Source organism: Fukomys damarensis, unplaced genomic scaffold (genome assembly GCF_012274545.1).
Source record: "Fukomys damarensis isolate Sample0158 unplaced genomic scaffold, DMR_v1.0_HiC HiC_scaffold_17, whole genome shotgun sequence".
NCBI classification, from domain to species: Eukaryota; Metazoa; Chordata; class Mammalia; order Rodentia; family Bathyergidae; genus Fukomys; species Fukomys damarensis.
The window spans coordinates 81,335,062-81,358,698 of NW_022900929.1; the positions used below are offsets into that span (position 1 = coordinate 81,335,062).

The following is a 23,637-nucleotide window of genomic DNA, read 5'->3' on the forward strand; positions in this document are numbered from 1 at the left end:
CCTGCCTCAGGGGTGCCATATTTATGGCTTTCCCACAGCCAGAAGTCACACTTCTGAGGAAGTTAGTGGGACCTTGGGCCTGCAGGCCATCATCTGTGCTTTCATCCATCCATGCATACCATGGCTGGTCCCCACCAACAACCTGTTGGTGCAGTAAGCCTTTTCTCCCCTAACTTTGGGTGTTGGGTATTTTGTCTCAGCAATAAGAAAAGTGACTAAGACACCTTTGTCTCTTTTTTTCAGTTCTTGACTTAACGTCTATTTTATCTAATACAAAAATTGTTCTTTCTGCTTGCTTTTGGTTTCCATGTGCTCCCTCTTTCTAGCCCTTCACTTCAATTATTTGGGTGTCCTTGCTGGTGAAGTGAGTCTCCTATGGACAGTGTTTGGATTATTCACTAGGGAGGACTTCTGACATTTTATCAGTTGTTTTCTGGTTGTTTCATAGATCCTTTTTCTCAGTTACCTTTGCAGTTGGATAGTTTTTTGTATTGCTAAGCATCATTTCTTTCTTTCTTGTGTATGTATCTGCTGTCACATGGTGAACCTTTTAGAGCTTTCAATGACATCAAACAGTCCACTGCAGCATGTGTGCCATAGGTCACCACTGCTGGTCTGGACCTTCGCTTCCTTCTATATGTATTTTTCTTGCCTTCATTGACCTCTTTTCTACTATTTGTTCCTTAACAACTTGCTCTTAGGGTCCTGGTTTTAATTGTCCCTTCCTCTTCTGAGAGTAGCTAGCTCAGGTATCCTGTTGGGAAGACAAATCATAACTACTCACATTGGTGAGGCCAGTGTTCAGTCAGAAGCATTGAGCGGTAAGGCTTGGTGAAGAACCCATGGCTCCGTGATAAGAGGCAGCAGCCCAGCTCCTCAGTGAGGGTGCAGACTGAGTGTCCTCGGGACTTGGGAAGACCCTGGGAAGGTGACTGTGGAAACAGAATTACCTAGCTGTGTATCCACTGTTGTGGCTCAGCGGTACAGATTGTGAGGGTCAATGATTATTGATAATCCCCCACTTATAGATAATCCACCATTCATTTGCTGAGCATTTAACCATATGTACGTTTGTATTCAGGACAGTATGACTAGAAACTACCCAGTGCTTGTTTCCTCACAGCAATCACTACCCCATAGACTTTACGAAACTATTGGCTGGGACTCAGGTTTACATTTCAATTTCAGACTCTCGGGTATGATTTTTTCATTTATTGTACATGCTCACAGTATGTGGTCACATGTATTGTGAAGAGCTGGGATATCCACAGTACATTTTAATTCTTCTTTTTGCCCCCTTCCCCCCCCCTGCTCCCTCCAACTCTTGGTCCCCTTCCATTTCATGAGCTCTATTTTCATCACCATTGTTGTTAGGGTTTTTTGTTTTATTTTTTGTACCAGGGATCAAACTTGGGCCCTTGTATTTATGAGGCAGGTGGCAGAACCACTGAGCCAAATCCTTGGCACCATTGTTGTTTTGATGCAAATATTTATTCAGTGAAATGGCAAAATTCCCCCCTTGGCGCAGCTCAGAAATCCTGTGAACCTTTCCCTGGCTGGGGCTTCCTGTGTGCTCAGAATCAGCTAGGAGAGAGCTGTCTGTACCTCTCATGGCCAGCTGTAGGCCAGGCCCACTCACAGCGATAGTATAAAGCACGGATTGTGCCATGCTTTACACAAGGATGTAGGTTTGGAACTTCCACGTTTAGATAACAACTCTGCCTAGTGCAGGACTGGCCCCTAGGCTTTCCACTGCTGCTTGTGTCTGGGGCAGAGTTTGTCAGTAGCGCCTGACACAGCCTGGTCCTCTCTGTGAGCCATTCGGGGAGGGGGGCAGGGAGGGAAGGGTGGGTGATAGGATGCGCTCTCTCTAGCCAGCTCCCATTCCTCGCCTTCCCTTCCTTCCTCTCTGTATACAAATGGTGAGTGCTCTAGTCAGGTGAAAAGCAGAACTCTTCAGGTAAGATAATATATACAAAATATGTTGACATGTATTTTACACACTTTTGTATATATATGTATACACACACACACAAGATATATTAACATATCTTCATGTAAGATATTATACAGTTGTGCCTCTGTTCACAAAGTCAATTCGTCCCAGGATCCTGGAAAAGATGGTCCACGTTTGTGTTCATTCAGGAAGGACGGCCGCGGCCATGTTTGTCACCTGATCAATGTACAATTAGCAAACACATTTTGGCAATTGCTTCTGTTTGCAAACCAAAGCATTCATGAACCGAGGCACCACTGTATATACAAAAACACAAAACTTGAATAAGACTCGAGTTGACATGATTTGATGACTAATTGAGCTTTATTTTTAAAGAAAGAAAAGAGATGACAGTTCCTCACCAAGTTTCAGAAGGTGGGCATCCAGGCTGGGTAAACTGCAGCGTTCTCAGGCATGGGCTCTTGCTGCATCCTGGGTCAGGAGGAGTCAGAGGCAGAGGACCATGGGGAGAGGACACAGGGAGCTGGGACCCCTATGGCACTCACAGCTGGGCTCACAGAGCCCTGGGCACACACAGAGCCTCTTTCTGGTGGATGTCAGCTCCCCTTCCTGCCTCCCTGTTGCTCAGCAGCAGCCCTGAAGCCCAAGGCATGGCCTGATTCTCTGCAAAGGCAGCACTCATGAGCCGTGAACCTACCTTCTCCTGTAGATTTTGTCCCACTGTTCATCAGCTCAAGTCCTCGCACTGCCATTTCCAAGTTCACCACATGAGTGAGGTGTTTCGCTTCCTCACACCTGGGCTCCTCTGCCACGAATGGAGGACGAGTGGCACCTCAGGTGCGGCCTGTGAGCAGATTAAGAATACATACATACATACATACATACATACATACATACATACATACATACACACACACCCCCTGGGGTGACGCCTGGACAGCAATACCTCATACATATATTCTCATTTATCAGTTAAGACATCATTATTGTTTAAATTCTCTAAGACAGTTTTGTTTTCGGCTGTTATGTTGCCATGAAAACTAGGTGGAAATGCCCTTCTCACCACGCAGACCATGTTTTTAGGGATAGAGTTGCATCACATTTTCTGCAGAAGTGATTCCGAATTGTTGGGCAGCTTCCATTTAATTCTTTGGCTTATTTGTACAAACTCAATTTTCCAGTGACCTTCATTTGATCTTATGTAGAAACATAGTCAAATAACTGAAAAAAGGAGATCTCTACTCATCACTTGGCCAAGATATTTACTCAGTGCATGACACATATTGAGTATGAAAATCACTGAAAATTTCAGTGACAGAAATGACTTGTAGTACTTGTCTTCCCAGGGCTTATTTGAGGGTTTTAACTGAATGAGCTGGTGATCTGGACAACATCCGGCAGGATGAGCCTGGCGGAACTGAACAGGGCGTGAGCTACTTAAACCGAGAGCCCAGACCCGAGAGGGAGAGATGTTCAGGTTTGCGCTCAGAGAGAACGTCCACAGAAAGTTGTCTTTCCAGGTTGTGGAAACACTGTCAGTTGGCATCTTTCCCACCTGAAGAGCCACATTTAAAAGGCTTGTCCTGAGTCACGGCCACCAGGCCTCCCAGTGGAGGTCAGGTGACTCCTCCAGGATGAGGCTGCCCGGAGGCCAGCGGAGCCTGCGTTTTGAGGACCTTTTATGTAGGCACTGGACAGAAAGGCAAATTGTGACTGCGCCACAAAGGCAGTGGCTGCAGGCGCTGAGCTCGGCCTGAGGAGCGGTGTCTCCCAGGCACAGGCACAGAGCGACTGGAGAGGCTGCATGGGGAGCCCCCGGGGTGGCACCCCAGAAGCGTTGCACAACATAGTCGGAACTGGAAAGAGCTCGATTCTGGTCTTTTCGTGGCCTAGAAACCTATTCCCTTACACGTAATAAAAACTCAAAGTATTATTTGAATGAGTAATGTATAAACATTTGGTGCCAGATATATCACAGATTGCAAACATTAAGTATTTGAAGTATTAGAAGAGCAAATATATTTTATAAAGCATTTATTCTGTCTTGTAAAAATACTGTTACATGCAGCCAAAACTATAAACTGTATTCTAATTTCACGAAATTTGATAATGACTGGTTTAAAACATTTCTGTCTCCTCACACAGCATTTCTTTTTTTTTTTTTCCTCATTGAGTTTATTGGTACATTTAGGTGTACAGTACAGTTACATTCATTATTGAGATCTTGTACCTTTGCATGACAGGACTTGGTTCTCATCTTTTCCCCTTGTCCCTGCCCTCCCTTCACCCCTCCTCCCCTCCCCCTTTACAAACACTTCATCTCCATTTTTTCATTTTCTCATATTTTCCCCTTATTAGCTTTCCCCTATCCTTCCCACTTTCCCTATACAAACTTATTTTAGTTGGATTCATTTTCATTTTCCCTTGGAAATTTTTCAAAGTGTTTCTGTTCCCGAAGGGTGTGGTGGCACATGCACTTTTGGGAGGCTGAGGCAGAAAGGTGGCAACTTCAAACCCTCCTTGTGCAGTTGAGTGAGACTGCCTCTCAACAAGATGTAGGTCATTGCTGGATATTGGGTTCAATCCCCAGTACACCACCACTACCACCAAAAGAAGGCTTCTGTGCCGGTGCTTTTTCAAAATTGATTTTCCTTTAAGCCTGGTCTGGCAGCTGGGTGTGGTGGAACATGCTTGTAATCACAGCACTTGGGAGACTGAGGCAGAAGGTTAGCTTTGAGTTCAGGACCAGCCTGGGCTACAGTGAAACGCTGAACTACATAGTGAAACTCTGACTCAAAGAAAAAAAAATCTAGTCAAATGATAAAAATTCCCTCTAAGTTGTCTCTGAAGTAACAGTATTTCTTTGAGTGAGTATACCTTCATTTAGGCAGTTTTATATATTGTTGTGATGTAGTATTTTTTAGTTGGTTGAAAATAATCCAGTAAAATGCTTATTTTAAGATATTGTCACTAATCCTTGATAAAGGAACAGATTTTTGAGTGTATAGAATATGATAACACCTGTAGCTTTGTTATGCAAATTTAGAGTTTTCATGTTATTAATTTTTTTCTCATTCCTTATTTTTCTTTTTATTGAGTTTTTTGGTATAATCTAGGTCTACAATACAGTTACATTCATTACTGGGATACTGTACCTTCACATGACAGGTCTTGGTTCTCATTTTTTCCCCTTGTCCCTGCCCTCCCTTCACCCCTTCCTCCCCTCCCCATTTACAAATGCTTTATTTCCATTTTTTCATTTTCTCATATTTTTCTCTTTTCCCTTATTCCCTTTCCCCTACCCTTCCCACTTTCCCTACACCTTTAGCCCTTTTCTTCCTATTTCACACTATTAATTATCCCATTAGGATCTTGTGTATGTTTCTTTATGACAAAAATTTCAGAACTCCCTAGCTCATTGGAAATGAGCAGCCTGTTACTATTATCTGTTCGCCATGCTGTGTGACAGTGGTACAGGGAACGTCTCAGTCCTCCCCAACTTTAACTTAACATCCAAAGCCCTGTGTCCCCCACTCCTGCAGCCCCTGGTGACCTCCATTCTGTTCTCTGCTTCTCTGAAGAGCAACTTTCTAAAACTCCACGCATGGGTGACACCACGTGGCCTCGTGTTTCTCTGCATGGCTTACTGCACTTTAGTTCTATTCATGGTACGTGAGGCAAGGTACTGATACTCAGATGCCGATTGTGTACCCTGAAACTTTGCTGAAGTCCTATTAGTTCTATCAGTTTTTGTTAGAGGTTGGGGGTTTTTCTTTATATAAAACCGTGTCACCTGCAAATGGACAATTTGACTTCCTCTTTTCCAACTTGGATGACATTTATTTTTGTCTCTTGCTTGATCGTTCTGACGACTCCAGCATTAGGCTGAATAAAAGTGGTGAAAGTAGAGCCTGTGTCTTGTCTCGGATCTTAGATGGAAAGCGGTCAGCTTTTCCCCAGTCTGTATAATGTTAGCTGTTTGCTGACTGCACGTGGCCTTCCGCATGCTGAGGTGTATTCTTTCCAGACCTAGTTCGTGCAGCATCTGAGTCCTGAGGGGTGTTGCATCTCATCAGACGCCTCTTCTGCGTCTCCTGCAGTGCTCGTGCGGCTTTGGCCGTCATTCTGCCGTGGCTTATCACAGCATCTGGAGGGCACACACTGCGTCCTTCCGCGCCTGTGGGATGAATTCCCTGACTCACAATGGGCCACCTTTTCAGAGTGTCATGGGGTTCAGTTTGCTAGAATTTTGTTGAGGAGTTTGCGCCTCTGTTCATCAAGGATTTGGGCTTGTAGTTTTCCTTTTTACGTTTTGTCCTTCTCTGGTTTTGGTATTGGGATAATGCTGACCTTGTAGGATGGGTTTGGAAGAATTCCTTCCTCTGCTTTTTCTTAACTGTGCAAGAAGAATTAGTATTCTCTTTTTCTTTAACTCTTTGGTAGAACTCAGCATGAAGCATCTAGGCTGGGGCACTTCTGATCACTGATTGGATCCTGCTGCTGCTATTGGTGTGTTCAGCTTTTCCTGTTCTTCGTGACTCCTTCTGTAAGGTGTATTTCCCTAGGAATTTGGCCATTTTTCCTGGGTTATTCAATTTGCTGCCATGGAGTTGTCATAGTAACCTCTAGTGATCTTTGTGTTTCTGTGGGCTAATCATTCCCTTTCCATTTCTGAATTTATTTCATCTCTCAATATCCTTTCTTTTTTAAATCTAACTAAATTTTGTCTCTTTTGGTTATCTGTTAAGAACCAGCTTTCTGTTTCATTGATTTTTTGCATTGCTTCATTTTGTCTCCATTTCTTTTTTTGTTCAGATTTAGAAAACTATTTAAGTTGAGATTAGTCTGCCAAAATTCTAGAAGAGGTTTTATAATTGCAGATTTTTTATTGGCCTGTATTTGCGGAGCATACAGTTTATAATCATCGTGGGTAATGGGCACGTGTACATAATACAGCTTCTTCTGACCCCTTCCCTCCGCCCGAAATCCCCTTTCCCCACTTTTGTTCTTGTTGATATCATCGCCATCATTATTATTGTTAGCTCCTATGTGCGATGTTTAACGTTTACATTCACTGAGGGCATTCGCTTCCTCAGTGGCTTCTCTTTATTCCCTTCTTTCCCGCCCACTCTCCCTCTCCTCTCCCCTCAGCCCTCGGCCTCCTGAACCCTTCCCATGTGGAAGAGGTCCCCCCGTCTCCTTCCCCCACCCTTACTGTCTCATTGTGTTTCCCTCACTCACACGAGAGATACCATATATTTAAGCTTCCGCATCTGATTTATTTCATTCAACATTGTATCCATTTCTGTTATTTCTGCTCAGGTCTCTTTTTTTCTACAATTTTTGCAGGTGCTTTGTTCTTGATGTTTTACTTCTTTGAGATTCATCAATAGGTTCTTTGTTTGAAGTTTTTATACTTTTTGATGTTCACATTGATTTCTGGAACTCCTTCCTAGCACAGCTTTTACAGTACATTCGATATTCATTTTCATTTCTTCAAGCATTTCTTCTTGATGTCTTCTGTAATCAGTTGGTCTAAGCTAAGTTTTGTTTGCACTAATGGTAACTAAGCACTTGCATAGTTTCTAGAGTTGTCCTGCAATTGATTTCTAGCATTATTACACTGCAGTCAGAAAAGATGCTCATTGTGGCTTTCATTTGGGAGACCTGTTGAGATTTGCTTTGTGGGCTGCTGTAGGCTCCGTCCTAGCAGCTGTTCCATAGCTGATGAAAGAAGGGGCTTCCTGTAGCTGTTGGGTGGAGTATTGTGTGTGTGTCCATACGATCCGGCATTTCTTTGCTTTTTCTGTTCGGTGACCCATCCATTCCTGAATGTAGGGTGATGGATTTCTCAGTGGTTGTGGAACTGGAGTCCATCTTTCCCTTTTGGTCTATTAATGCTTGCTTTCTGTATTGGGTGTGTATATATTTAGCATTGTTATTTCCTATATTCATTTCTATTGATTTCATTATGTCATTTTTACTCATACCCTAAATTTGTCCATAATGTTTACTAAATATCCTGAATCTGGCTGCTCAGAGGTCAGAAACTACTTGAAGTTCATAGTTGATATAAATTATTCATGCAGCATTTGTCATCTCTCAGGCACTCCAGAAGCACTTGCTGTGTTAGTTATACCCAGACACAGATACTCACGAATTTGAATAGGTTTTCTTTCAAAACAAATGGTAGCAAGGGTATTATTGGTGTATTTGTTGTCTTTCCATCCCACAGCAAAACACCTGAGGCAGTGTTTTGGAAGTGGAGGTTTCGGCTGGCTTACAGCTTCGGGGGTATCAGTCCCTGGATGCCTCTCCCTTTGCTTTGGTTCTGTGTTGAGGCAGAAGTAGCGTGGGACCCTAACAGAGCACATAGACTGTGGGAAGGGTTCTTCTCTGAACCAAAGACTCGTGGGAAGGGGCACCGGATGGAGGAGCGGAGACCGAGGTCCAGGCAGAGAAGATGGCAGGCTCAGGCTCGGGCTTGGGTAGATTAGGTTAGAGGAAACCTTTGTGTTTCTTTGTCCACATGGTAATGCACTGCTCACCACACAATGACCAGCTGAGAACACTTGTGCAAGTCATTTCAGTGTCTTATTTTTCAGGTGTTTATTGATAAACATATTTCTGAATTGTGGAACTTCATTTTCACCTAAGGGGTTGGAGGTGTCTATTTCTGGTACAAAAGAACTTTTTTCTGCTAACAAAAATGCTTCACCTCAGTTATACTCTAAGATGACTGGTGCCTAACCCTGTGAGCCTGGGTAACTGCAGGTGCGGCATGCTCCAGGTGCTCTGGTGCCTGTTGGCACTGACTGACCTTGGCAGGGTTCCCAGGCCGCAGGTATCAGGCAAACTGCTTTCTTCCTAGTTCTCAGACACGAAGAGCACAGGATGCTATGCAATAGACGTGAGTCAAATCCATCAAATCAGCAACAAAGTTTTTCTTTTAGCCTTTATGCCGGGAGCTGAGGGATTCCAGAGGGTAACGAAAGAGGCTTTTTCATCAAGGGGCAGAGCAGTGGGCCACAACTATGACAGCTTCGGAGCCAAGCCAGAGGCACAAGGGTATCCAGTAGCCGGAGGGAGCAGAGAAGGCAGGCCAGCAGAGACACCAGAGCAGAAACCTTGCTGGGGTACGATCCGATCAGATAGCAGTTCATAGAAAAGGAGAGAAAGATGTAAACGTGGGCCCTGTGGTGTCGCAGGTGTGTTTCTGGACATTTCCAGAGGCAGCTAATAAAACCGAGTCACACTGCCTCTCAGTGGGAGACACCCTGAGCGTTGGGGTCTGGCAAGCACCAGACCTGTCCCTCCCACCAGCCTCTGCCTCAAGCTGGGGTGGCCAATGGCTGGGCACCTGTCCACTCCTTCCCACCCAACCAGGGACTTAGCAGTGGGCAGCAGATGGACAGTCCCTGGTGCATCCCCCAGAGCAGAGGTGGGGAGCCTATGGCCCGCGCCTCACAGGGCTGCTTGTGTCACTGAAGGCCCTAACAGGTTCGCCACCGTGGCCCTGGGGACACTGTTTCCCCTTGAAATGGAGCAGCAGAGGTGAGGGTCAGGAGGAGCAGGCGGGATTGGAAGGCTGCATCCCATCTGCTGCCACAGGGGATGCCCTACCCTGTCCTCCTGCCTCAGCCTGGGAGCTCACAGGTGCCAGAGACTCCTGAAGTCAGGTTCCAGTCCCCACCTGCCCAGTACATGATGCAGGCCCGAGAAATAAATACGCTGAGAGACAGAACTAAGAAAGGGAAAGCAGGTTGCCAGGACGACCAATGCCAAGGCAACCAACAAAGGCCCTGGCCAGTCCAGGCACTGACTTTTATTGGCAATCAGTTGGGGTAAAGGCAACATGTGGTTTCTATGGAAATTAATGTAAACAAGGCTCGCAAAGGACAAGACAAAGCATTCTTAAATTAGGAACAGAATAGACAAGATATATTATTGTAATTAGAGCATTGTCCTCCTAGTCAGGTTTTAGATGTGGAGATGGAATTTAGGTGTGAGTTACTCTGACCTCAGCCCGGAGGATTCAGCTGGACTTACTTCTATAAACAAGAAACTGTGGGGTTCACTCTTCACAGCCTGCTCTGAGCATGATTTGTATTACAGTCTCCTGCAGTGGAGCCTCAGCCCTGCTGGGCACAGCACTGCTGGGCCATCCAGCCAGGTCACCTTCGAAGGCCCGACCTCCATCCCTCCACAACTGGAAGGTGGCTTGCCCTCCCAGGCCCCGAACCAAGGCGGCCTCCAAGGAAGCCAACCTGGGTGGTTTCCATGGCATTTTCCCGCCTGGAGGCGGAGGGAGACTTTATTTCTGAACACTTTAATTATCACAGTCGCTCATTAACACACCACCCAGAGTAATAAACACAGTTGTTTCTAATTCTGTGTGAGAACAATAGATCAGTTCCACCAAGTGGGGTGGGCAGAGAGGCCGAGGAGCTGGCGTGGAGCCCTGGGCCCACTCCACCCACCAGCGACGTGAGGCAGGAAGCAGGACAGGGCCCCACGGCCCCAGCAGTGGGCAGTTTCATGGCAGGATTGTTATGTCAATACACCTTATGCTTATGTGTTTTCTTGTATTATAAAGTGCAGTACATAGAATATTTTGACATTTTTATTTTGAAGTTTTATTCCCTTCTGTCCTTCACTATAAAATACAGCACAGAACTTAGAGCCACAGGAAAGACAGGACAGGATGAGGGGACACCGAGGTCAGCGAGGCCCCTCCGCGGCTCACTGGAAGCTCCTGGCCTCTGTGTGGGCCCTGTCTGCAGAGGGCCTGGGACCACAGCTTCCGTGCTGCCTGAGCCCTGTCAGTCTGCAGCCTCCTGCCCCGTCTCGTTCCCCAGCACCCCTGAGGGACGGGGTGCTGGGCTGTGCCGCCGCTCCCAAGTTCCACATGCGATCCCAGCGTGAGCTTCTGTGGTGCTGGACTCAGTTGCTGCATGTCCCGGGGCTACGGGCACGCTGGGGACTGAGCTGCCGGCCCTGGATGCAGACCTGAGGGGGACTCCTGCGTCCTGGGGGCAGCCTCTGCCCCATGCTGGGTGTTGTCCAGGGTTTGCTGAGCAGCTATGCATGTCCCAGGGACAGGAGCCCCAGAGGCTCGGATGTGGCACCCAAGTCCTCCTCAGTGCTGCTCTTCTCCATAATCCCCAGGGCAGAGTCTTAAACTTTAGTGAGAAAAACACTCGGTACTTAAAAAATCGCTGTGGGGATACGGGACTTAGCTCAGTGGTTCCGCCGCCTGCCTTGCAAGCACAAGGTCCTGAGTTCGATCCCCAGTACCAAAAAAAAGAAGTGTTAAGCTGGGCATGGTGGCACATGCCTATAATCCCAGCACTCCTGAGGCTGAGGCAGGAGGATCACTGAGTATGAGACCAGCCTGGGCTACATAGTGAGTTCCAGGTCAGTCTCGACTATATAATGAGACCCTGTCTCAAAAAAAAAAGAAAAAAAAAAGAAAAAGAAAAGAAAATCACTGTGGGGCTTCTCCTGGGGAGCGTGTCCGTCCTGCTTGTGGAGAGGCCCGTCACCTTTCTCCCCATGCCTCCTGGGACACTGCGGTGCAGCCAGTTTGTCTCAGATGACATCGTAGCGCCGTCACCCACCAGACCAGAGAACAGCTAAGCACTTAAAATTGCACTTTGTTCTTCAGTCAGGAGAAGCCACCATCGTCACATCTGGGTTTGAGTGAAAATTTGCTTGTGAACAGATAGGGGGTGGGCATGGTGCACGTGGGGTCACCTTCCCTGCTTCCCAAGAGAAGATGTGACTGATTGTGGCTGCCCAGCCCGGGCCCAGTCCTTTGACCTTCACCTCTTAAGAAGCTGTTTCTGGTAGCGTAATATTCCTATCTCAACACACCCTTTTGTACCCGAAGCATCTGGGAGGTGGCTCGATGTCATTCTGAGAGGCCGCTGAAGAGCATTGTCTTCAGGATGGACAGCATGAGAGCGATCAGCAAAAAGAGGTCAGATTAGCACAAGGGGGACCTGGCAAGCCAGGGGCACCCTGGACTGCGCCTCCCTCCACAGAGAGCCTCACTCTACCTGTGAGAGGCAGCATCAGCAGGGAAGCTGCCCCAGCAGGTCCCCAGCCAGGGCCAGGATTCCGCCTGGGCAGTGAGGCTGGTGATGCTGGGAGGGACCAGGGAGGGCAGAGCGTGGATCACCAGGTCTGCTCGGCCTCAGGCTCAGGGTCCAGGTTGCAAGCGGAGCAGGGAGTGGCTGCTTCCCCGCTGTGGGAAGTGGGTCCCTGATGCCTGTCCTAGTCCCCTAGGGCTGCACTCAGTGCCCTGCCCTGCCCTCCCCTCCAGCCCGACTCCCAGGCCACCCCAGTCTTCCCACAGAGCTGCTGATCCCCAAACGGCACCTGCATCCTGATGGGTACCCCATCCCATCCCCTGGGCCTGCCACGGGGCTCCCAGCGCTGGCCACACACTCAGACCCCAGAACACAGCTGGCATTGTCGCTGCTCCCCAGAACTCTGTGCCGGGGTCCACACTGTTTCCAGTGTCCCCCGAGGGCTGTGACTCACCAGTCTAAGCCATGTTAGTCTCTGAGACAGAGGCCCCTGTGTTTGGTGCCTGGCTGAGAAACTGAAAGACTGGGCCTGGAGCCAGGGTCTCAGGGTGGGCACAGACGGGGAAACCGGCTGACCCCACATCCTCCCAGCTCCATGCAGCCCTGCAGCGGGCTCCTCCTCTCACAGGCAGAAGTCCTGAGCCTCCCCTGGGCCTGAGCAGTGCCCACGGCCTCCCGCCTGGCCACTTACAGTCCTGACAGCAGCACAGCCCACCAGGCCCTGGGGACTCTGGCTCCCTGGGGGCAGAAGCCACTCACCCCTGAGCCACACTGGGCCATGACTGGCAAGGTCAGGATTGCCAGGGGTTTTCTCATCCACTGCCCCCAGAGTCTGCGAGTTATGCAATTGGACAAAGGTGTTTTTAGATACTTTCCTATCACTGAGACAAAATATCCACCACTGACAGCTTGAAGGAGAAGTTTGTTTCGGCTCCCGTTTTCAGTTCATGGAGCTCCGCAGGCTCCGTGGGCCTGTCCTTCCCGCTGTCCACCGTCTCTGTGATTCGGACAGAGGCGCCCCATTCTGGCTTTCACAACACCCCGCCCCCTGCCTCTTGTGCTGCTCCGGCCGATGATGCTGGATTAGCCCCACAGCTTGTGGCAGTCTCGGAACAGTCCACCACCGAGCCGCGGCCTTCTCCAGGCCTGGCTGTGCTATCCGCCCGCAGAGCAGGGGATCCCAGGCAGCAGGGGCTGCACTGTACCCTTCCAAGCCGGCCTTGGTTTCCTGGCTTTTCCCCACCGCCGGGATTTCCCAGGGTTTCTGTAAGCTCTGCTCTGGTGCTGGGACCTGGGGCCCGCTGATGACCAGTCATCTCCCAGGGCCACTTCCGTCACCTGCACAACCAAGGAGACCCATTTGCTTTTGACTGGGTCCCACTGCCGCCCCCGAGCACGCTTCCCGTGCACACCTGTGGCTGCCGCCTGCAGGGGTGTCGGTTCTGGCTCTGCTGTCACCGGGCAGCTGTTCTGGGGTCGCAGTGGACACGCTCATGACCTCTCAGTGATGTCCTGCTCCACGCCTGCTCCTCGGTGAAGCGAGTCAGAGCAGGAATTCCGGGATGGGTGCGAGACGGAGCTGCTGTCCTGCCCTGGGCAGCTAGTTCTTGTGCTCATATATTCAAACACATAATCACCAAATGGCAGCCGCTCACTGAAACATTCCGGATACCGTGAAACGGGTGGTGCGAACGCCAGCACATCCTCATCCCCTCCCCACCGCGGGCTCTCGGGAACTTCGGTCACAAGGGCGGCCTCGCAGGCCCCGCCGTGGGGAGCATGCGCGCTGTCCTGAGTCGGGTTTTCTGCGCCTCAGCTCTCCTCCGCCCTTCCAGGGTGGGATCATCGCACTTCCTAAGATGCATCGTGGTGCACTCAGTCTCGCTGCTTATAATCACAGCCTGTCTGAAGTTCAAACCGTCCTAGCAGAATGTCAGTCGTCGCCTGTGTGCATCGTGCTCATATTTCTAGAGGACGAGAAAATGCCGGATCAGAGCGGTTCTCATCTAAGAGAAACCATGCCGTATTTAAACTTTGCGTCTGATGTACTTCACTCGCCGTTTTGGTCTCGAGCTGCGCCACAGTCTGGGAAGCAGCGCTCCCTGGTCCTCCCGGGCGTCGGAGGCCACTGGCAGAGCGTTTGGAAGTTGGGGGTGAGCACCTTGGTCTAGTCGCTTCCGGTGCTCTACAGGGTTTGTGGCGAGGACCCTGCTTTGAGCCCCGTGTGACACGCTGAAGTTACCTGGGCCTTTCTCCGGAGCGTTTCAAAGTCCTTTCCTTATCTTGTGCTTTTGAAAGTTTGCCAAGAGCGTGCCTCGTTGAAGATCTGTAGGGCCCCGTGTCTGTTTGCGGTCCGTGAGCCTGCCCTATATGGGTACCCACGTCTCCCCCACACCTCGGCCAGGGCTCTCCAGTGCATCATTTAGTGGATTCCCTGCGCTTAACGTCACCTCATGACGTGGGCTGAGTCGACCCACTCCGCACCGCTTCGCAGTGTTGAGGCCCCAGCTGTGCATATTATTGTGCATCAGGCCCGTTTCCCAGATCTCCACTTGGTTCTTTTGCAGATTCTCTTTGCTGAATTTCTCACATGTATCCTGAATTGTCTTCCTAATTTTACTTAACTGCTTATCTGCATTTTCTCGGCTCTCCTTTAGCTTTATTAAAATAGACCTGAATTCCTTCCACGCCTCATGACAACGGCCCCTTCCAGGGGGGACCCGGGAAGCCCGGGCCGGAGTGACCCTCCCTGGCCGGGCCAGGTTCCCTGAGCTCGTGCCGTGGGGTATCTCCGGGGGCCCCAGGTGGGGGCTGTGCAGGAGCTTCTGATCCCTTGAGCAGTGGGAAGTCAGACGACAGCTCCCTTCCCAATTCCGTCCTGGCCTCCGCAGCAGTTGGTAGACTGGGAGAGCGCGGCCAGGCTGCGTGCAGGTCTCCCCCGAGCTGCCCAGGCGGCTGCCCGCCACAGGCTGTGGGACCGGGTAGGAGCTTGGGCTGCCCGGGCCAGGCTGAGTGCTCACCCGCTCTCCCTCTCTCCTAGTTGCTGGCTGAGGAGCTGGGTGGCACGTGTTTATTCATGCTTTTATCCCAGGCCTCCAGTTGTGCAGGGCTGTAGTCTTAGGGTTGCAGTTTCTCCCTCCGAGCTGCCCAGGCGGCTGCCCGCCACAGGCTGTGGGACCGGGTAGGAGCTTGGGCTGCCCGGGCCAGGCTGAGTGCTCACCCGCTCTCCCTCTCTCCTAGTTGCTGGCTGAGGAGCTGGGTGGCACGTGTTTATTCATGCTTTTATCCCAGGCCTCCAGTTGTGCAGGGCTGTAGTCTTAGGGTTGCAGTTTCTCCCTGGCCAGTCACCCGACAGTGCGGCAGCACGGCTGTCTCGTCGGCTCTTCTGTGTGGACCAGGACAGCGCTGCTGTCTACTCACCACCTTAAGCAGCATTAAGTCCTTCACACGAAGGGGCCACAGGAAACTCGCCCTTTGTCCTGATTAGATTTTGCATTTTCTACTCTCTGAGTCTCTCATTCCATAACAGCGCAGTGAAAGCCTGTAGTTACCTGTTTTTCAGAAGAGGTGAAGCCTCCCAGTGACACGCCGGTGAAGGCTTTTCTGATTTTTAAATGTGCTGCAGCGAGTTTGGCCATAATCTCCCCACACTTGGCTGGGGGAAAGCAGCCGCTTTCTGCCATCCGGTTTTGCACAGAAGGCGGCCGCTCGCAGAGGCCTGAAGCTCAGTCCCAGCACTGCAGGCGCCGACCCTTCATGTCGCAGAGGTACATGAGGCACCTGTTCTCCTCCTTTTAGAGCTGATGTGCAGGAGCACAGGGATTCTGGAACAGGGCGGCTCCACACTGGGTTTCAGTGCGTGCTCACCGTGTGATGTTTCTCTCTGTCCCCCTGCTCCTGTCTCCTGACGGTGAAACTTTCAAACCCTTTCCTCTGGACTCAGCGCCTTCTCTATGACTGGCCCCGGGACAACACACCGCGACTCCCTGCCCTTCCCTCGGCTTGGCCCATGGCGCCACCTCTCCCTGCCCTCCTCTCTCGGTCCCCTGCTCCCCTGGAAGCCGCCCCCGCACTCAGCCCCCACCCGCTCACCTTGGAAAATCCTGCCAAGAATGAGGTCACTGTTCTCTGTTGGCCTGTTTCACCTGATGCTCTTCAGGTGCCTGCAGCCTGTTCCAGATCACAAGCCTCACTCCTCTTTGTGGCAGAGCAGCACCCCACGGGGTAGGGGTGCCGTTCCCTTCACACTGACGTCGTCTGCATTTCTTAGCTGCGGTGCAGTGCCGTGCTGCGGTGGGGGGTGTGCTTGTCTCTCATTTTTTCATTTCTGTGTTTAACGCTCACAAGGCACTGGTCTCTTCGACAGGCTGACTTCATTTCTGTTAGAAATATTCCCAGCAGTGGGGTTGGCTCTACTTTTCTTTCTTACAGACCCTTCACACGGTTTTCCACACCGCTGTGCTAACGCACGCTCTCACCAGGAGTGCCCGAGGTCCCCTCTTCTCTTCACTCGCCAGCGGCACTCACGCCTTTGACAGCAGCCACCGGCCACACCACTCTCTTGCTGAGCGGCCTTTCCTGGCTAACGCTGGTTTCGACAGTAGTGTCTGGGAACATGCAGGGCACGCGCTTCACAGGCTCATGACTGATCCACACTTTTACGTCAGCAAAGGGACAGGTTTGCGACATCTCCATTATGCCCACCACAGAAATCTTAGTGAACAAAGTCAGCATCCTGAGCTGTGGAGGAAACTTCAGTCACTCCCAAGTTGCCACTTTACGGTCTTTGATCTGGATGGCCAGAAATCCTCGGGTGTGCTGTAATTTTATGCATGTTTTTATGCGTGAATCTTCAAGGGATCTGAAAGCCTGGAGTCAAAGTATTGAACTGTTACCATTATAAACACAGGACCACTACTGCATCCTCTTATGTGCACATCGCATGATTTGTGTCTTTTAGAGCGTGATCTTTCTGGCTGTACAACACCACCCCCAGATATGTGGTTTTATCTCCATCTAAATATCAGGAAGTGAAAGTTCATGGAGTTTTAATTAAGTGCTGAGAAGTGACAGGGAGCAGATTCATAACCAGGACAGCCAGATTCTATTGCCCTGTGTCTTTATACTATTGTATGCAACATTGGAGTCAACTGAGAATTAAAGACTTTTTTAGAATAAAATACAAGAACTGAGTGGTAGAAACGTTTAAGTGGGCTTCCTAGAGTAGTGGAGACAGGGTGCTACACACCTGCGCCTTCCTTGGCGCGATCCTGGAAGCTGGAGTAACTTGTCCGGGACACCTAGGCGTGCCAGCGGCCCAGTGCAGGCGAGGATGAGCAGAGGGTCCCCGAGAAAGGTGAGGTGCAGGACCTGAGCCTCAGTGTACAGGCGCAGCTGTGCGGCTTTGGGAAGAGAACGGTGGTGAGGGCGAGGCTGTACAGAGGCGGGGCTTCTTCCTGAGACTCCCTGCCCCAACAGCTCAGGACCGGAAACCCGAGAGGATTTTCAGCAGCTCTAGGACGAATGGCCTCAGGGTACCGATGTCTGACATTTCCACCACCGCCCCCAACATCTGTGCCTTTGCATACTGAACCCTTCATGACTTCCGGATGCCAGCCTGCTTCGTGTGCCATGTTTGGGTACATATGGTACCTTCTGTCTCCTTTTGCCTACAAAATGAGTTCCCACCCAGCCTCCAGGACCTCTCCAGCACGATCTCCTGGCAACACCACAATAAAGTCTCAGAGTATTGGTGCCTGCATCCCGAGTGCTCCCCACTCGCTCCCAGAGATGCTCACCGGTCCACACAGCACGAGAACGCTGGGAGATACTGGATGCTCTAGTTAGGAGCAAGTCCATGACGACAGCTCCACCAGTCAGACCCCAGCCGGAGTCGGGCGGCAACCAAGACGAGGGAGGATTACCAGAGGAGAACTAATAAAGAAGCCTTGGCAAAGCCCGAGGGGAATGTAAGAAGCCAGAGGAGTAGCAGGCTGACCTCCCTCCGACCAAAGTAACAGGGAAGGAGTCACCAGAGCCAGGGTGGGAAGCGTCCCTGCACAGGGTGCTGGAGGGAGTTCAGGTGTTGAGATTCTCTGGCCAAAGGGCTGGAGCCTGAATCGCAGCAGCAGCCCGACTGCCTCCCTCCCACCCGTCTCTGGCCGGCTGCCCAGCACCAAAGCCCAGTGGCACTGAAGTGTGGCAGGCGCTGAGGGTTCACACTGATTAGCCTGCAGGCAAGGGCAGAGTGGCAGGGAGCTTAGGGATCCGTGGACAATGGCCACCATGCCCCCTTTTCACACTATGGGGCATTGCAGGTTCAGAAGCCCCCAAAATTACCAAGGCAAGCAGTAAAAATAGGCATTTCCTGTATTGGAAGCATGATTATATACTGGTAAATCTCAAAAGATTAATTGAAAGCTTTTATTAAAAATTCAGTCATCTAGATAAAAATTAATGTGCAAAAATTATGAGCCTTCCTATTACAAATTGTAGTGAAAAAATAATCCAACTTAGGATAGAATAAAATAGCTAGGAACAAACTTTTTAAAAATGCAACGCGTACCTGAAGAAAACTGTAGAACAGAACCAAAGCACACAAGAAAACAGCAAGGCAGGTGGGCCGTGCTCCTGGATGGGAAGCTCCGTCAGCATCCGCTCGGACGAGGTTGGTCGTGTGCACGGATCAAAGCTGGGTCAGGCCCTAGGCCCACGTGCCGGCCAGGCTCCTGCCCCACCTGCCCTCGGCCCTCTGCAGCTAGCTGAGAGAGGAGGATGTGGCTTCTGGGGCACACCCTCCTGCTCCGGGTGGGGAAGGCGAGGGGAGGACCGCCAGGCACTTGCCCTTCCTACTGAAAGACACATTCATAGGTTACAGTAGCGAGAAACCGGAAACAACTGAGCAGGTCAGGTTACAGCGTATCCGTGTAATAGGATAAAGGCTAAACGTTAAGGATGTCGTAGACTCTGTGCTACTTTAAATACCTGAACGTTTACAAGCAGCTCAGTGATTCATCTTCACATAGGGAATCATTCAGGTCGTCATGTCAATCATTCTCAGGTACGTTGAACACTTACATGGCAGCTTCACACCGACGGGAATGCAGTCACCTCCACCATAGCTTAGCCACAAAGACAGAGGTAGGATGAATAATTCATGTATACACTCCAACTCGTGGGAAAGGGTGTGTGTTCCCAAAGGATACGTTAATATGTGTGTGTGCAGGTGGGTGCCTGTTATCCCAGCAACTCTGGGAGGACAGGCAATTTGGCAGCTTAGTAAGACCCTGTCTCCATAAATAAAAAAGGTTCGGGGATGTTGCTTAGCACAAAAGCCCTGGATTCAATCCCCTGCACTAAAAAATAAATAGTACATATATATTAAGAGCATGTATTGGTGTTATCTTCATTTCACAAATAAGAAAGCTGAGACTGAAGAACCCAGACTCTGGAGGCTGTGAACAGAATGTAAGTTTCTCTGACCCCGAATCACGGGTGGTTTCCAATGCAGCGTTTAAACCTTGCATACAGCGTGGACTGCTCCTCCTGGTGCCTCCTGTGTGTGTCATGGATCTGTTGTATCACAGTTTGATCTTTAGGGCCTGGTGTCCGCTGGCCCCTCTGTGCCTTCACGAGGGCAGGCACCTTACAGGATCCTCTTCATGTCCCCAGTGTAGAGAGGCTCTGAGAGGCAAGCAGTCATGCCCTGTGCCCGAGCAACAGAGCTTGATAAAGCGCGGGGCAAAGTTAAGTTCCTGCCCTGCTGACCCCACCACAGGTGCCTGTGTGTGCTGGGTCCAACCCAAGCTCCAGCTCAGCGGCCTCTGAGTGACCCTGCCTGGTGCTATCAAGAGCTGTGAATGCCGGTCACACAACAAGCTCCGGCGGGACCAGCTGCTCACCCCGCCCCAGCCTGGCTCCTGGGCGCAGAACCTGAACTGACCTCTGCTTCCTTGCAGGCCGCTCCTCCAAGAACGCTGTGGGCCAGATCTCTGTCCATGTGGACATCGCAGCCACCCCAGGCACCGGCGAGCACAAGGTCACCGTGAAAGGTAGAGGTCACGTTCAGATCCCCGAGTAGCCCTGAGCCCTTCGCCCCCAGAGCAGCAATGATGTGAGATGATTGCTCTTATGTCTAACTTACAAAGCATATATTAAATTATCATACGATGGGCTGAGAATTTCTTTAGAAAACCACAGCTTTTACTTAAAACCGAAATATCAATGGCACATGTACTAGACTACATTATTCAGAAGATCTAAGTGGTTCAAACCCACTGGTGACTAAATTTCAAAGCTGCCTATATCCTGTGGTTGGTGCTATACCTTGTGAACTTCAAGGTCAAGTCAGAACGGTCTTACTATTCTCATAATTTATACGCAATACTTCTTTTTATGTAATCAGAAACAACTTATCAACTTACTGGCTTTGTCATGTAAACACAGTCTAATGCAGCGGGCATTTCAAAGGTGAAATTTAAGGGTTACCATTCTTCTCATTACACCCATGTTCTACTTTTATATCATTACAGACGTGGCCTTGAAGTGTCCACTTGGACGCAAACCATGTATTGTGACACACTGAGCTCTGGTACCGTAATAGTGACAAGACCGGGGTCTGAGGCAGACAGTTCAGGGTCGCCCGCACCAGTGCCCTTCACCAAAGCTTGGAAGGGCGCCCTGTGGATGTGACAGGCCCCAGAGTTCCACTCTCCTCTGCATCTGCACATCTAAGACAGTGTCCCAAGGGCGCCACCATCAAAGACGAAGGGGGATGGGCAGCCCTTCACACTGGCTGGGTAGACACCGCACGGTGGCCCGGGCTTGCACTTGCCAGGCCCGGCAGAGTCAGATGCCCAAGGTGGACTTTACAAACACAGCTCCTCCTGGGACTAAAACACAGTGATCCTGTCTGTGGCAAAAGTAAATACTGAAAGTATTCAAATTAAATATTAAGTCATTGCTTCTGAAAGGCACAGTCTTATATGAACCAATTTCCAGTACATCTTCTAACCATTCCATGACAACACATCTCAGCTTTCAGCATACAAACCCCACGGATCCACCTAAAGAGGGGTGCGGCACGGCAGGGAGCAGCCCAGCACACTTCGGGAACCAGCTGTCTGCTCTTCAAGGACTGTGCGTGTACCGGGATTAGGGCATTGGAAAGGAAAGTCACGACTTCCTAAGTCATTTGTAAAAATAAAAGTCTTCGTATAATGACCACAAGGAGGAAGCTAAGTTTCCTCATATTTATTTGCTGAATCTTCATATTCCCTTCCCTTTTCTGTTTTCCATTTCAGTGATTGCTATTCATGACCTGCACTGGCAGACCACAGCGATGTTCAGACCCTTCGTAGAAGTCTGCATGCTGGGCCCCAACCTCGGAGACAAGAAGAGAAAGCAAGGCACGAAGACCAAGAGCAACACGTGGTCACCCAAGTACAACGAGACCTTCCAGTTGTAAGTTGCATGCACACAAGCCCCGCCTCCCACCAGGGGTGGCCCAGTATGGCTGGGGACCCCAAGGGGACCCGGCTGAGGAAAGCGAACCAGACAGGCTCGAGGCTGTGAGTCACTGCGAGGCAGGAAGCAGCTTCGGTTCCCTTTCCCTGGCCACGCAGCTGCTCCGTGGCCGCACACGTGAGGCAGAGTAACAGGAAGCAGACATGTGTGATGTAGAGGGCTCTGCTGTTAGGGACCTTATCATCCCTCAGCTCTAGAAAGTCCACAGTCACACATAAGCATGTTCTACAGTAGCAAACCCTCTGCAGAGAACAGAGCGAGAGCTGAGTCACAGGCAGTAACAGCCCCCCAGGGAGCTGTGGCCTCTGACGGAGAAACCAGAATCGGTCCTGCAGGGCAGGGCACAAGAGCCTTCACGGGGAATAGTCAGGGCCAGACAGGAAGAGCCTGGAGAGCCCAGAGGAGCAAACCGGGGGAGCGGGGTGAAGGGAGGCCGGGGGTGCAGGGGTGCAATGCCGAAGGAAATGTTTAAAAAACACACAAGAAATGGATTAATATAAAATCACTACAGCTTTCAGGGCAGTGCTGGATGTGTCATTTCAGTGCTTCCAAGTACTTTTGCACAGGCAAAGGGAGCAATTCTTGGCCACCGGGCCTGAAACGCATTTAGATTAGGGGTACAGCCTGGCCTGGTGTCCTGGAGCCATCACTCTCCCTGCTGTAGAGAAAGACACATCAGAAGCTACTGCAGGCTAAGCAGAACGCGCTGGGTCCGTGTTGGAATCGAGTCCTGCCCCGATTGGGGGAGAGGGTGAAGAGAGCCAGCTGCATCCCAGGGGCCTCAGTCTGTGCAGTCCCGGAGGGATTTAGAAATGGCAGCAATGGCAGTGGTGGGCATTGCCACTGGAGGTGCAGAGGAGCAGGAGGAAGAGGAAGGAGCAGAAGTCAGAGGTGAGGACGCCCCACACAGCCTGCCAGCCACCCACCAGCGGGCACAAGGAAGCTGTGGCTGCTCCTGTGAGGACGCCCTCCCTGCCCAGCTCCCTCCAGCCCCTTCTGGCCAGGCCAAGCTGGCAGCGTGGTGGGCAGGCTGGCACCCACGGCACAAGGGACACAGTGGACCTCCCTGGCCGGGGTGAGTGCGGGCAGCTGTGAGGGTTCTGGCCCACGCAGTGGGGTAAAGAGGGCCCTGAGGTGGGGACCTACAGCAAGAAGATGACAGCAAGGACTCAGCTCCAGAACCGTGTTAGCCTAAAGCGGCCCACAGGACCCAAGCAGGAGACCAGGGGACATGGCAGGGTCAGCACAGCTGCCTCCCTGTGGACCGCGACACCCAGCGACTGTGCCGGAGCTCCGTACACCCCAGCACCTCTGCCTGGGGCCTCCTCTGCGCTCTGGCCTTCCTGGGCCCCAGAGCCCCGGCCTCTCCCACACCGCCCTCTTCCTCCACGGACCCATCACACGCGGGCTCCGCCTCTCCACCTCACGCACTGGCTTTGTCTGACAAGCGCCGGCTCTGAAGCCCCCAGAATCACACACACAGCCGCTGCGCTGCCAGGACGGCCGCTCTGAGGGCGGCGTTTGATGCACTTCCATGCGAAAGAAGACAGGACTCCCCCGAGTCTCCCCCATGGGGAGCCGTTCCTTCACACGGTCCCCATCATCCCGAGTGAGCGCACAGCTGGGTTGTCAGTGTCTCCTGGAAACAAGGCCTTGACTCTGCACAATGTTTCCGCAGCAGAAAAATCACCTGGGAGAGGAAGGGCTCGAGGCCCGGGCGGCTGCCACACACGTGCCTGCGTTAGGGAGGGAAGGAGCCGTGGCCAGGAGACGGTTCCACATCCTCGGCAGCTCTGCCGGCAGCTGTCCGCGCTGTGGTCAGGAGAGGCGTCCACGGCGTCCCTCCCTCCGGGTCTCTGTCTCGGGAGAGCCACCGAGCTCCAGCTGCTGCAGCTGTGGACTCGCGATGTGGGTCCGGTGTGGCATGTGGAGCGGTGCGGCCACGCGGGCCTCGGCGTAAGACGACAGCGCGATGTTGAAGCGCACGACATCCGCTCCGAGACACGCAGGCGCGGCGTGGGGCAGGGCCCCTGCCTGCCCGTAAACCCCGCGCATCCACTC

The 23,637-nt window shown here is 51.2% G+C and overlaps 1 protein-coding gene across 1 annotated transcript in view; it reads left to right on the top strand.

Moving 5' to 3' along the window:
• Positions 1-23,637, top strand: part of Unc13c (unc-13 homolog C) — a 377,980-nt gene that overhangs the window by 352,261 nt on the left and 2,082 nt on the right. The window contains exons 31-32 of the mRNA XM_019205246.2: positions 20,010-20,102; positions 21,354-21,513. Of these exons, the coding sequence (XP_019060791.1) occupies positions 20,010-20,102; positions 21,354-21,513 (253 nt within the window). The remainder of the gene's footprint in view (positions 1-20,009; positions 20,103-21,353; positions 21,514-23,637) is intronic.